The following is an 11,361-nucleotide window of genomic DNA, read 5'->3' on the forward strand; positions in this document are numbered from 1 at the left end:
TCAAGAAAGTGACCAATGTTGCCTTCAAAGCATCCAAGAACATCGATTGGGATGGCATGGCCAAGCTTTTGGTCTCCGATGAGGCTCGCAAGGAGTTCTCATCCCTTCGCCGAGCCTTCGAGGAGGTTAACTCAACCCTTCAAACTAAATTTAGCCAGGTCCGGAAGATTCCAATTTCTCTCCATTTTTTCTCTTGTTATTTTCACGGTTGCTAGATCTCTCCCCTTTTGTTTGGTTTTTGTTGATGTGGGTTGATTTCGTTTGGTTTTAATGTTTCGAGATTGCTCTTATTTTACTTGTGTTTTTTCAATCAATTTTTATAGTTGGGTTTAATTTGGTCTTCGTTTCGTGCAAATCCGGTGCGACTTTCTTCTTAATCGGTATATTAATAACTGAGAATCTAATGTTTCGTTTTTTGTGGGTTGTAGATAGGTTAATGTTGATTTAGTTGTGGTCTGTCTGATTGAGGAAGATCGTTCAGAGTAGAATTGGAATTTAGAAAACAAAAATGTTTCTCGTTGTAAAGGAAACATTCGGACTTGTTTGGATCCAGAAACTGCTATATGCATCAGATGATCAGAACAGGTTGAATAATTCATTATTGCAGCAATCCTAAGGTCTCATAAACTTAGTTGAGCAATGTCTATCTTATATGAAAATGGCAAATCATAACTATTGGTATCAGATGTGGATTACTTGTTGCATATAGTTCAAGTGCAAATCGGAGTGTTGGAACATGGCTAAAATAGTAAGATGTCAGCATTTCTCTTATGAGTTATAGGTTTTAATCACTCCCTTGTGCGTGTGTTTTTAAAAAAAGAAGTGCCATTGGAAGCTAAATTGATTGCTCATAAAGATGACCCTGCTAATTTTGTACTTTTCTTTTCTATCAGTAAACACTTTAATGACTAATGAGTGCTTTTAATTGCGTCGAGTTGCCGTTGATAAAGTGAAATTTCCCTCTCATGAGGAAAGGATTGATTTTATTCTTACTGAGTTTGCTTGAAATTTGCAAGACTTGCATTATTATAAACTGTTTATCTCTGTGTAGGAACCAGAGCCCATAGACTGGGAATATTACAGAAAGGGAATTGGATCCCGCTTGGTGGACATGTACAAAGAGGCTTATGACAGTATGCTCTTTGATTCACTTGTTATTTGAAGTTCATACTTCGATTTTTTCTGTGCAATATTTAGACCAGGCGATATTGTGATTTTTTAGCACAAGGTTTCCTGTGATGCTTCTCTAATTTGAGTCTTCAAAGATAGCGTTTCTTGGTTGGGCAGTTTTCGGGATCAATGATCATATACATACATTGTTAATTTGAGAATTTTGTATTTAGACGGCTAGCGCATATCAGTGAATCAGTCACTAAAATTTTTAAGTGGTCCTTTTAGCTCGGTGGATGTCACACTACCCTATTGCTGAAATTCTGTGATTGAAGTATTTACAACATTTCTCTTTTACTGGATAACATTTTGCCTTCTATTGTGTGCAAGAGAACCTAAAAGTTTTCTGAAACTCTCGTTCTAATGGGCCAAAAATCTTGTTGTCACAATGTAATTTGCTTGAATTTAGCTTTTCTCCCACATCTCCCACATATAGAATGGGACTCGGACATTGTCATCAAGATGCCAGACTGATTAACCATAGTTTTGCATCGTCATAAAATTACAAAGCAATGCCCTTTATGATATCTTGTCTTTCATATTCCTTACAATTTGGTTGATCTGCTTCATTTTTAGGCATTGAGATCCCCAAATTCGTAGACACAGTGACTCCACAGTACAAACCTAAATTTGATGCACTGGTAAGCACTAGTTATATTTTAGTCGTTCTGCATGTGTTGCTCTCTGCTAGATGCTTCATTTATTGTTTATGTGGCAGCTGGTAGAATTGAAGGAAGCTGAACAGAAATCCCTAAAGGAGTCTGAGCGGTTGGAGAAGGAGATTGTTGAAGTTCAAGAAATGAAGGTAATGGAAAAGAAAAGCTCATTTGATTTCCAATTTTGTAGAAGAAACAAATTCTCACACCCTATTTTTCTCATCAGAAAAAGATCAGCACCATGACTGCTGATGAGTACTTTGTGAAGCATCCTGAGCTGAGGAAGAAATTCGACGATGAAATCCGAAACGACTACTGGGGCTATTGACTGGAAATTAAGGTTGAAGCACCACCAAAGTTTCAGAATTTAATTTCATAACCCTTCAGGGACTTGTTTTGCTGCAGATGTTTGGTCAGTAATAAAACAAACCAGATAGTTCCTCTGCAATTTGGTTGGATTTGCTTTCAGAATCATGGTGACGAAATTGATTAGAGAAACTGAGTTTTTCCTTGAAATGATATTGTGAGAGTTCCAAATAACTCTAAGGTACATTGTCATGGAAAATGCATTTTTTTTAATGAGATTATATTAGCTTTCTTATCATTCAAAGATGGATAAGGAGGTGTTGCAAAGCTAAATTCATGGAGTTCAACTGTTTGGTGGTTACAATTTCATGATTAAGCTAAAGTGAAGTGAAACTAGGAAAACATAGAATTGATCCAAATATACAAAGAGTTGATTTCAAACTGCGGCAATGCTTATGGGGTATTTCAAACGTTATATTACTGAAACGCAATGGACAAACTTTGTAATATCTATATTATCAACTTCAGATTACATTATAAGCAATCAACAGCAAAAATTCGATCCCAGCGATATGTACATTAATAGAACATGTATGTATCTATCTATGTAAAACTTGAAACACTTGGAAGACAAGGGGGCTGGCATAAATGTACAAAAATGTGCACATTAATAGACCATGTATGTATCTATCTATGTAAAACTTGAAACACTTGGAAAACAAAGGGGTGGCTGGCATAAATGTACAAAAATGTGCAACTTGATATTTGTTCGGGCAAAATACATTCAGCATGTATTTATATATATATAGAGAGAGAGAGATATTTAGATCTAAATTGCCAGAAGGGAAGCTCAAATGTCTACCCAGAAAAAATTGAAAAGCTAAGAAAAGTTCGATTGAAACTTGAAAGTAACATCAAGTCTTGAAGAAAATGGCAGTGATGTCGACAGATGAAAATCCATCCAACTGATTTCTGTGAAAATATAGTGAGGAAAAAGAAAACCCAGAACAACCAGAGGGAGTGTGCGGGTTTTACGTGGACAAAATGCTTCGAAACCACGACCTTTATGACGGGATCCAAAAAGAGGAGGGGAGTGAGGAGTTTAACCAGAACCAGCTGCGGCTTTCTTTTGAGACAATTGGTCAGCTGCTGCTACCTCTTCATTTTTGTCCATTGCTTTCCTTGCTAGTTCATAGCCTGCAAAGTTCATGGCACCCAAAGGCGCAATCCAGAAGAACCTAGGAACTGCTCCTTTGAACAAGCCGATGGGGCCTTCGTGGCGAAGAATTGAAACGAAAACGAATGACATTGATACTGATCGACCTTGAGCTGTCATCATTCTTGTCTTCATCACATCGAAAGGTGTTGTAACAACAGCAGCTAGCCCGCCTGACAATGCCCCAACTGCAATTGTTTCCCATGGCTCAAGTTCTCGTGAAAGAAGTTTCTCAGCAGCCTTTTGAACAAACAGTAAAGAACGTGTCAATGACTCACCATTGCAAATACACAGTCGCCTCAATAACTAGTGGTAGATCTAAATGAATGGATAAAATAGCTGTCAGAGTACAACAATTGAGACATTTTGTTTGAAAATTGTGTACATTTTCATTTTTCTTTGATTGGAAACACAAATTCATAGGAAAAAAAGTACTAATAAGTAAATAAATAAATAAAAAGGGATAGGGTTCAAGCGGAAAGGTTCATATAAGAATCCCAAGTTTTGGCAACAGAATGGAACTACCCTTGGAGGAAGGTGATTTTCTTTTCATGGCAACTAAAGAGACCCACCAACAACTCTCTCCAAATACATGTCATTCAACAGTAGAATAATAAAAAGGGGATTGCAGATGTTATACCTATACGGAAGGTTTATACCATGGTCAGAAAGGCGCTCATCTAGTAACTTGTAAACCCCTTACACACCCAAAAAAAAAAAAATGACAACTATCACGGAAATTCTTTGTAAAAGTTAAAACGGTAAGTACACAGGTTTTCAAGATACTAGGGGTAAAGGTATGCATGACTCGGTAGTCTTTGTTGCTGCATCCCTTTGGTTGGTGGTTATTTTATCACTTTGTGGATTTTCCTCATTCAATGAATCGTGTCAGATCGGGTTACGAACATTTTACCCTTAAGTGGGTTTCTTATCTTATCCCATCCACTGCCAGTACCAAGGGAATATTTATTTCTTGGTCTAGAGGGAGAAACTTCTAAAAGCTTCAACATAATAATCCTAATGAAGGAACAGATGGAGATTATGAGTTTGATATTGTTCCAAGTGTCAATACCAAAAAACATCCTACTAATAAGAACCTTTCCTTTTCCTACCACGTTCATATACACACACAATGGCCGAGGCAGGGTGGAGGATAGGGCTAAGCCAAGGGATCTGCTTTCTCCTTTTTATTTTTCAACTCAATCAAGGTGAAAGAGTAAGGTATTTTCTTCTATGTATAAAATATGCTAAATGATAAAATCTGATAAAGGCCGATCTTATTTATTAAGACAATAAACCCGTTAGTTACGCTTCCACATCAAAGTTAGCTAGAATAATTCATTCTGTCTGTTTTCTTTGCTTTAATGCCTATTGGTGTTCCAAAAGTACCTTTTCGAAGTCCCGGAGAAGAAGATGCATCGTGGGTACTGATGATACAATCCTTTTTTGTGGGGATGGTTAAAGAATGGTTCTCTTCAAAGTGACTAGTGGGTTACGACCTTACTTGAACAGGATATGTTCTATAAGTCGTACATATGTATCCTTGAGTTCTAAAGCAACTAAGGTTATGAAATGGCCTCAAGTTTAAAAGTGAAGTTTGAAAGTGTGTTGCTTGCAGACATAAGAAGAAGAGACTTAACATGAGTCTTTAAGCCAAGTTATTGTCCCATTTCCCAGAAAGATGGATTAGGTGGTGGTAGACCTATATTTTCAAGCCATTTGTTTAAAAATTTCATACGGTTTGATCATGGATCTAAAAATGATGAGTAAATAGACTACAACAAAGGATTGCTACAGAAAATATGTAATGAAAGATTTTGAAAAGAGGTTGAAAGATAGAATACAATTACATACCTTTTTGGATTCAGCATAAAGTCCCATGCCGGCAACATAGAATGGAACTTCCCTACAAAGAGTGGCACCAGTCCCACGGAAAAACCCCTTCAGGCCATCTTGGTTCCAAGTCCCCAGAATGGCCTGTCCTACATTGTCAAAGAGTCCTGCCTGCAACCTCTGCTTCAATACCTCACATGGGATCCGCACTGCAGTTCCCAAAAATGTACTCCAGAACGATGCAAGGGATTGGACCTACAAGAAATGATGAGTCATTAGGAATATAAGAGGACCATGGTGCATCATACTGGGTCGCAGAACACATCCTAAATCGAATGAAAAAATGGGGGCAATGAGTCTGTAATGTATGTGTATCTAAGCAGAAGAGTGCATAACGTAATAGTCAAATCGTAGTTCTTAATAATTTTATACATCTTTGAGGAGAAGCTTTGGGATTGTACTGAAGTACATAACCATGTCATTTTCAAGATTTACCTCTATTTACTTCATTTCTTTACCGTGTATGACAATACGTGAATAACACTAAAAAATGTAAGATTCTCTGAGGATCAGCATGTCTACAAGGATACCTCACTTTGTTATATATCATATAACAACTTGCCTATAATAAATTAGTCAGTTTATTAAGGCAGATAAACTAGCAAAGATGGTAACTTTATGTATAATCAAAATAAAGGACTTCAAATAACTGTATAGTTTTCCAACCTTCAAGATAAGTAGATGTTGCTATCTTACGTCCGCAAGAAAGATATATTAATATCTCCACCAAGGCATTAAATTTTACGGATGCAAGTTGCACATGCCATAGAGATACATGAAGATGCAAGTCATACTCACCACTCTTAGTATTCGAACACCTCTTTTAGTATTCGAACAACTTATAATGAAGGTTCAAATAAAATATACAAGAGGAAGGGTGTAAGGAAAATCAAAAGCAACCATCTAGAGAAAAGATCAGGACCAGGCTCAGTACATAGAGAAGTCTCTCCTAAGGACCGGGACACTAGTGTTCTTGAACTGGATTCGTACCTTTCGATTTACACATATTCCAAATCCCTACCAAGTCAGCTAAGCGTATTAAGGGGATCCTATAGGTATTTGGGATGATATTGGGGATTTGAGGAATGGCTCTCACCCGGTGATTTCATTGTCTATTTCATTATTGAGATACTATGGAGGTGTGGCATGGGAAACATACAAATGAGGAGCAATGTGGTTCTCATGGGGAAAGTCGTGGAGATTTCCTCATGAACCTGAAGTATTGAAGCATTTGGTAGTTGCTGGCAAATATGTCGATGTCTTTTGGTATTTTTAACTAACAGTAGCCATCCCTGGTATAGTATCATCCTTCATTCTAATCTCAAGTCTAGGTTCCAATAATCCTAAAATGAGATCTTTGATCTACTTCCAAAGTGATTTGAAAAGGAAGAAATTGGAAAACAAATCAAGGAGAGGGTTAATAGAGTAAAATGAAATTCGACACTGGATTCAACTTAATGTGCCTGTAGCTGGCTGAATCTCTCCAAAAATTCAGTTTTTCCTCTCTTTTTTCATGATTCGGATACTTAAGCTTCCTTTGTAACTTTGTCAATTACAAATGTTGTTTGTTATAAAAGTAAATAATGACAACCATACAGTGGAATCTAAAAATCACCTGTATGTCTGGTAGTGTCGGAGCTACATTTATCAGAAGAAGTTTAGTTGCTTCAAATATTCCAGTTCGCAAACCATGACTACAAGATTAAAGAGATAGCGTTAAGAGTTGATATCAGTATGGTACATTAAAAAAAAAAAAAAAAAAAAAAAAAAAAAAAAAAAAAAAAAAAAAAAAAAAAAACTCTATCCCATTAATGTTGCCTTGGCGAAAAGAAAATAACCTTGAAAACTGTCCTAGAATGGCAGGGATTGAGCCGCGGTACAGACCTCGCACACCTATCTGTGGAATCCTGGATATGATTTCAGGGAAAGTCAATGATGATGCCTGTACGCGAGTCTAAAAACCATGAAAAAGAAAAAAAGTCAAGATGAGCATATCGTTGAGGACAGATCAAACCATCAACATCCAAGTGTGAACTTAAAAAAAGGACCAAAAAGGAATATTTTTCTTAGAAAAGTATATCAAAATTGGAGAAGTGGAAAAATCTAAGCTAGATGTATTAAAATTGGTTCAAAGAATTTACCTTAATTGTATCGATTGGAAACATTAAAGAAGTAGACAGAGCACAAGAAAGACCCCCAGCCAATGCAGATCTTAGAACACTGCCAGCAGGTATTTCCACAGGCGGTGGAACAGCAACAACCGTAGCAGCTTCAAACCAGATACTCCTGTATCAATTATTAAAGAAGTTATAATGTTAAAAATCTTGGTAAATCATTAAAAAAAAAAAAAAAAAACACTAAATTCATACTCAATATAAAGATTAGCAAGTAATAAGCATTGGCTACCTACAAATACTATAACGTAACCAATTTTATGAACAGCAACAACGTAGCCATAAGAAAAGTAAAGGGGGCAAAAAAAGAAAAAAGGGCCACACGAGATGGATCATAAACCTTTAAGTTCAGATATCATATAATTATGACAAAAGCACAAATCACATATAGCAATTATAATATTTGTAATTACTCTATATGTTAATTCTCAACAACTAGAGTCCACTAGTAAGTTTCTGGCTCAAGGCTTGTTTCTTATATAAATCTTGTCTATTTATACTTTACTTTTATGCTAAATAAAAGTTGGTCTTTCCATCCAATAAACAGATTTTTTGTTTAAAAAGAAAAACTCAATTAGGGAACAACATTGCATAATGGCTAAAAACACCAAGGGTCAGCATAAATGTTGAATATCCATTCAGCATGAAGAGCACTTGGAATATAAAATAAAAAAATCTAAGCAGCAGCCAACACATCAACATTTACTGTTTCCAAATACTTAGATGTTGATTCGAATCAGATGATTCTCCATAGCGATCAATTAGAATAAATCCAAAAATCTCACTCAGGTTCTATTTTAACCATGCACTTCATATGATTATCTCAAGAAAATATATCATCCAAGCAGACTAAGTTGAGTCTTTTTGGCTAATAAGTTTCAATTACTCTATGAACACCGGAAAAATAATAATAATATAAGTAAATCATAAAAATCTTTTTCCCTCTCTTTCTTTCTTATATTTATAGTTGAAAGAAACTCGCAAAAGTCTGACCATGAGATGTACCTTAGAATCTTAAATAAAAAATCTAACTTACCGTGGATCTTCTTGCAGTCGATCTGAAGGAAGAAGCAACATAAAATTTCGAAAATGTCCGTATGAGATAGATTCTTCAGTGTCTGCATTAAGAAATCGCATCATAGCAACAGCATTGTCTTCATTGGCAGGGAGTCCAGCATTCTTAAGTGATGCCAATATTTCACTTTTTTGCAAAGTCCCTGACTTGCTGAGACAGAGAGAAGTATATGCACGTAGAATGGTTGGTTCCTTCTGTTCCATGAAGGACAAAAATTGCTTCCAACCAAATGACTTCGAAAATATGTGACTTCTAGTGCGATTCATGAACTCCCGAGCATATCGTTTGGGCAATTTTCTCTTTCTAATTGCAATTTCAAGGTCCTCCATAGTCACTTGGCCATCACCGTCCCTATCCAGCTCCTCAAAGAACCTCCTTCCTATATAAGAGCATTAAGTTGGTAAACCTTTTTTCCCCTTAAATTAAGTACATGAACCGATGGAATTAGGAGATAGTAGGAGAGCTGTGACATAAATGCATATCAAGCATGTGTGCCCATGCTAAGTAAGGAGAGAGAGAAAAAAAAAAGGGAAAAAAACCCCACAAAAGGGAGAGGGAGAAGGTGACACCCGGAGAATATCTACTTTCAACTCAAAAGACAAACTACATCAATTCTTTCAGTTATGACCATTAGAGCTCCTTACTTTTCAGTTATGACCATTAGAGCTCCTTACTTGTCATTACAAAGGCAGGTTTATAATTGCCTTCCTTGATGTGACAAGACAGAAACTCGCTAAAACCATGTGCACAAGCTAAAGTTAATAAAAGAGGAACATAAAAGTTGACAAGTTCTTGACCGATCTGTTAGATCCCTGGATTTTCCTTGGTACAAATCCATCTCCTCACTCTAAGGTAAAAGTTCCAAGAAGAGCGTGATTAAGAAATAACAAAGAGAGCAGCCTCAATGCACATCATTGAATTTAAACATAACGATGACAAGATAATTACTTCAAATAGCTTTAAACCTGAAAGTGTACTATGTTTAATGCAAAAGAATATGAACTGTTTGAGCATACCTTCAGCCTCTGTGTATCTGAAGAAGTCCTGAACTGAGATCAATTTCTTTTTGTCTGGATAATCTTTAGAAGACCGCCCTACTTGTGGTAAAAGCTCAATAAGCTCGGTCAATGACACAGTAGATAATGTAGATCTCAAGCGTTCAACATTAGAGAGAGGAATGCTAAGAATACCACTCGCTAGTTTTTGTGGTGAAATTCCACTAGTTTCTTCCCTACTCTGAGCAGATACCCCATCATCCCCCTCGTTCACAGAAGAACTGACTCCCACTATGCCTGATGGAACACCTCCAACTCTTGCAAACCTCAAGTTCCCGAAAAACCCATTTACTTCTGCTTTTCGACCTTCCCAAATGCTTGCCACAGCCTTGAAATGATCAACCTGAGGGGACAATGGTGACTGTGGGGAAGTATCATAGCACTTATCAACATTTCCTGCCCCGTGAAGATCGAACTTTTGAAGATTCTGTGTCAACTGATCAAAAACAAAACCTATTAAGCACTCAAATGGCACATGTTTTCCTTCATCGTGCCTCAAACTTTCCTGAAATGGTTTATTATGCTGCTTCTCCTTCTGCCTTCGTTTTGACTCACGTGAAACTTTTTGCTTCGTGCACAAACCTATCTTTTCCTCCTCATCCGTTTTCTGTAATCGCTTCTTAATTGTTTTAAAAGGGCGGGGAAGTGCCTGAACAACATTGTTAACCAACAAAGACCAAGAGACTGCAAACTGCAAGCAGTTCGCACAAGATGCCTCCTCCTTAGCCAAATCTTCCTCTTTCAATGCACTATCAGAAGCCTCCGAATTCACCGACTTCCGCGAGAAGTTTCCTAAGAAAGCCTTTACTGGAACGTTAATGGATAAACCTTGCTTCCGTTTATCCCCAGCAACATAAGGACCCCGTACCTTCGTACCACAGATCTCACCTTGGCTCTGCTTATCCTCATCCTTAGGTCGCAAAATCAATCTTATGAAATTTTCCTCATTCTTATGCCCCGGTAAACAGTACTCAAGATCCTTCGCTACTTTCCGGAAGCCCAATTCGACAGGCGAAAGCGCTTCCTTAACAACTTGAATCGAGTTGAAAAAAGATTCGATTGGGTCATTAGCAGACACCATTACTAACAACTCCTAAACTACACAAACTTTCAACGAAATCACCGAACTGCTCCACAGACACCAGCAATCCAAACAAACACCATTTACACAAATAAAAAAAAGAAATTTATATATATATTAAAAAAAAAAGAAAAGTAGAAAGCTAGATGAAATTCACAATCAACGAATCCGAAAGAACCATTACCAGGCGGTGTGGATAAGCGATTGAAGAAAATAAGGAGGGCGATAATTGAATCCGAAACCGATAAAACCCAAAGAGACGGAGTTGAAATCGAAGCGTACCACACATTTCGGCAAAGCTCAAAAGCAATCCATTTGTGGATAAAGAAAGAGAGAGAAAAAGGTTCTAGCTCGCCATTGTAGCAGAGAATGAAAGAAAGATGAGAAGAAGACGAGTGGAATTTGGGCAACGGCTTTGGTTTATGCTTTGTTAGAGAGACGAGTGGCAGACGAAGCAGAAGAAGAAGGAACCAGCAGTTGAAGACTGAAAAGCCTATCATTTTTTGTGTTTTATTTATTTTTATAATATGGATTATTTATCCTTTTTATTTTAATTTTGTTTTCAACATAATTTAAATAACTCAAACTAACAATATAAATTTATTATGTTATTATCTCTTAATTAAATTACAAATCTTTTTATGTTCAAATGGATCATTAGTCTCTCTGGTCTGATTTTATCATTTTCTTTTTATTATATCGGATGAAGGAATTAAAATTTTAACCTCAAAATTG

At 36.7% G+C, this 11,361-nt stretch overlaps 2 protein-coding genes across 2 annotated transcripts; one reads left to right on the plus strand and one right to left on the minus strand.

The window, feature by feature from the left end:
* Positions 1–6: 6 nt before the first annotated feature.
* On the plus strand, positions 7–2,465 carry ATPQ (ATP synthase D chain). Its single transcript, XM_039037385.2, has 5 exons — positions 7–158; positions 1,052–1,133; positions 1,747–1,811; positions 1,889–1,975; positions 2,053–2,465. The coding sequence occupies exons 1-5, from the start codon at positions 57–59 to the stop codon at positions 2,152–2,154; spliced, it is 438 nt and encodes a 145-aa protein (XP_038893313.2). The 5' UTR covers positions 7–56; the 3' UTR covers positions 2,155–2,465.
* A 378-nt stretch (positions 2,466–2,843) lies between these two features.
* Positions 2,844–11,125, minus strand: LOC120082141 (uncharacterized). The gene is made up of 8 exons (XM_039037384.2): positions 10,811–11,125; positions 9,507–10,672; positions 8,452–8,869; positions 7,383–7,527; positions 7,080–7,195; positions 6,857–6,935; positions 5,203–5,436; positions 2,844–3,588 (listed from the first exon to the last, which is right to left on the minus strand). Exons 2-8 carry the CDS (start codon positions 10,624–10,626, stop codon positions 3,235–3,237), a joined length of 2,466 nt encoding a protein of 821 aa, XP_038893312.1. The 5' UTR covers positions 10,627–10,672; positions 10,811–11,125; the 3' UTR covers positions 2,844–3,234.
* Between the last annotated feature and the right edge of the window lie 236 nt (positions 11,126–11,361).

This window comes from Benincasa hispida, unplaced genomic scaffold (genome assembly GCF_027475165.1).
Source record: "Benincasa hispida cultivar pf3 unplaced genomic scaffold, pf3_genome.v1.1 HicScf592, whole genome shotgun sequence".
NCBI lineage: Eukaryota > Viridiplantae > Streptophyta > Magnoliopsida > Cucurbitales > Cucurbitaceae > Benincasa > Benincasa hispida.

Excerpts from the sequence above, each read along its gene's own strand:
- ATPQ (XM_039037385.2), top strand. The coding sequence starts at position 57 with ATGGCCAAGCTTTTGGTCTCCGATGAGGCTCGCAAGGAGTTCTCATCC. Across the intron at positions 159-1,051 it reads TTCAAACTAAATTTAGCCAG|GAACCAGAGCCCATAGACTG; the intron begins GTCCGGAAGATT and ends ATCTCTGTGTAG. Across the intron at positions 1,812-1,888 it reads AACCTAAATTTGATGCACTG|CTGGTAGAATTGAAGGAAGC; the intron begins GTAAGCACTAGT and ends TTTATGTGGCAG.
- LOC120082141 (XM_039037384.2), bottom strand. The coding sequence starts at position 10,626 with ATGGTGTCTGCTAATGACCCAATCGAATCTTTTTTCAACTCGATTCAA. Across the intron at positions 7,528-8,451 it reads CGACTGCAAGAAGATCCACG|GAGTATCTGGTTTGAAGCTG; the intron begins GTAAGTTAGATT and ends TAATTGATACAG. Across the intron at positions 7,196-7,382 it reads TTCCAATCGATACAATTAAG|ACTCGCGTACAGGCATCATC; the intron begins GTAAATTCTTTG and ends CATGGTTTTTAG.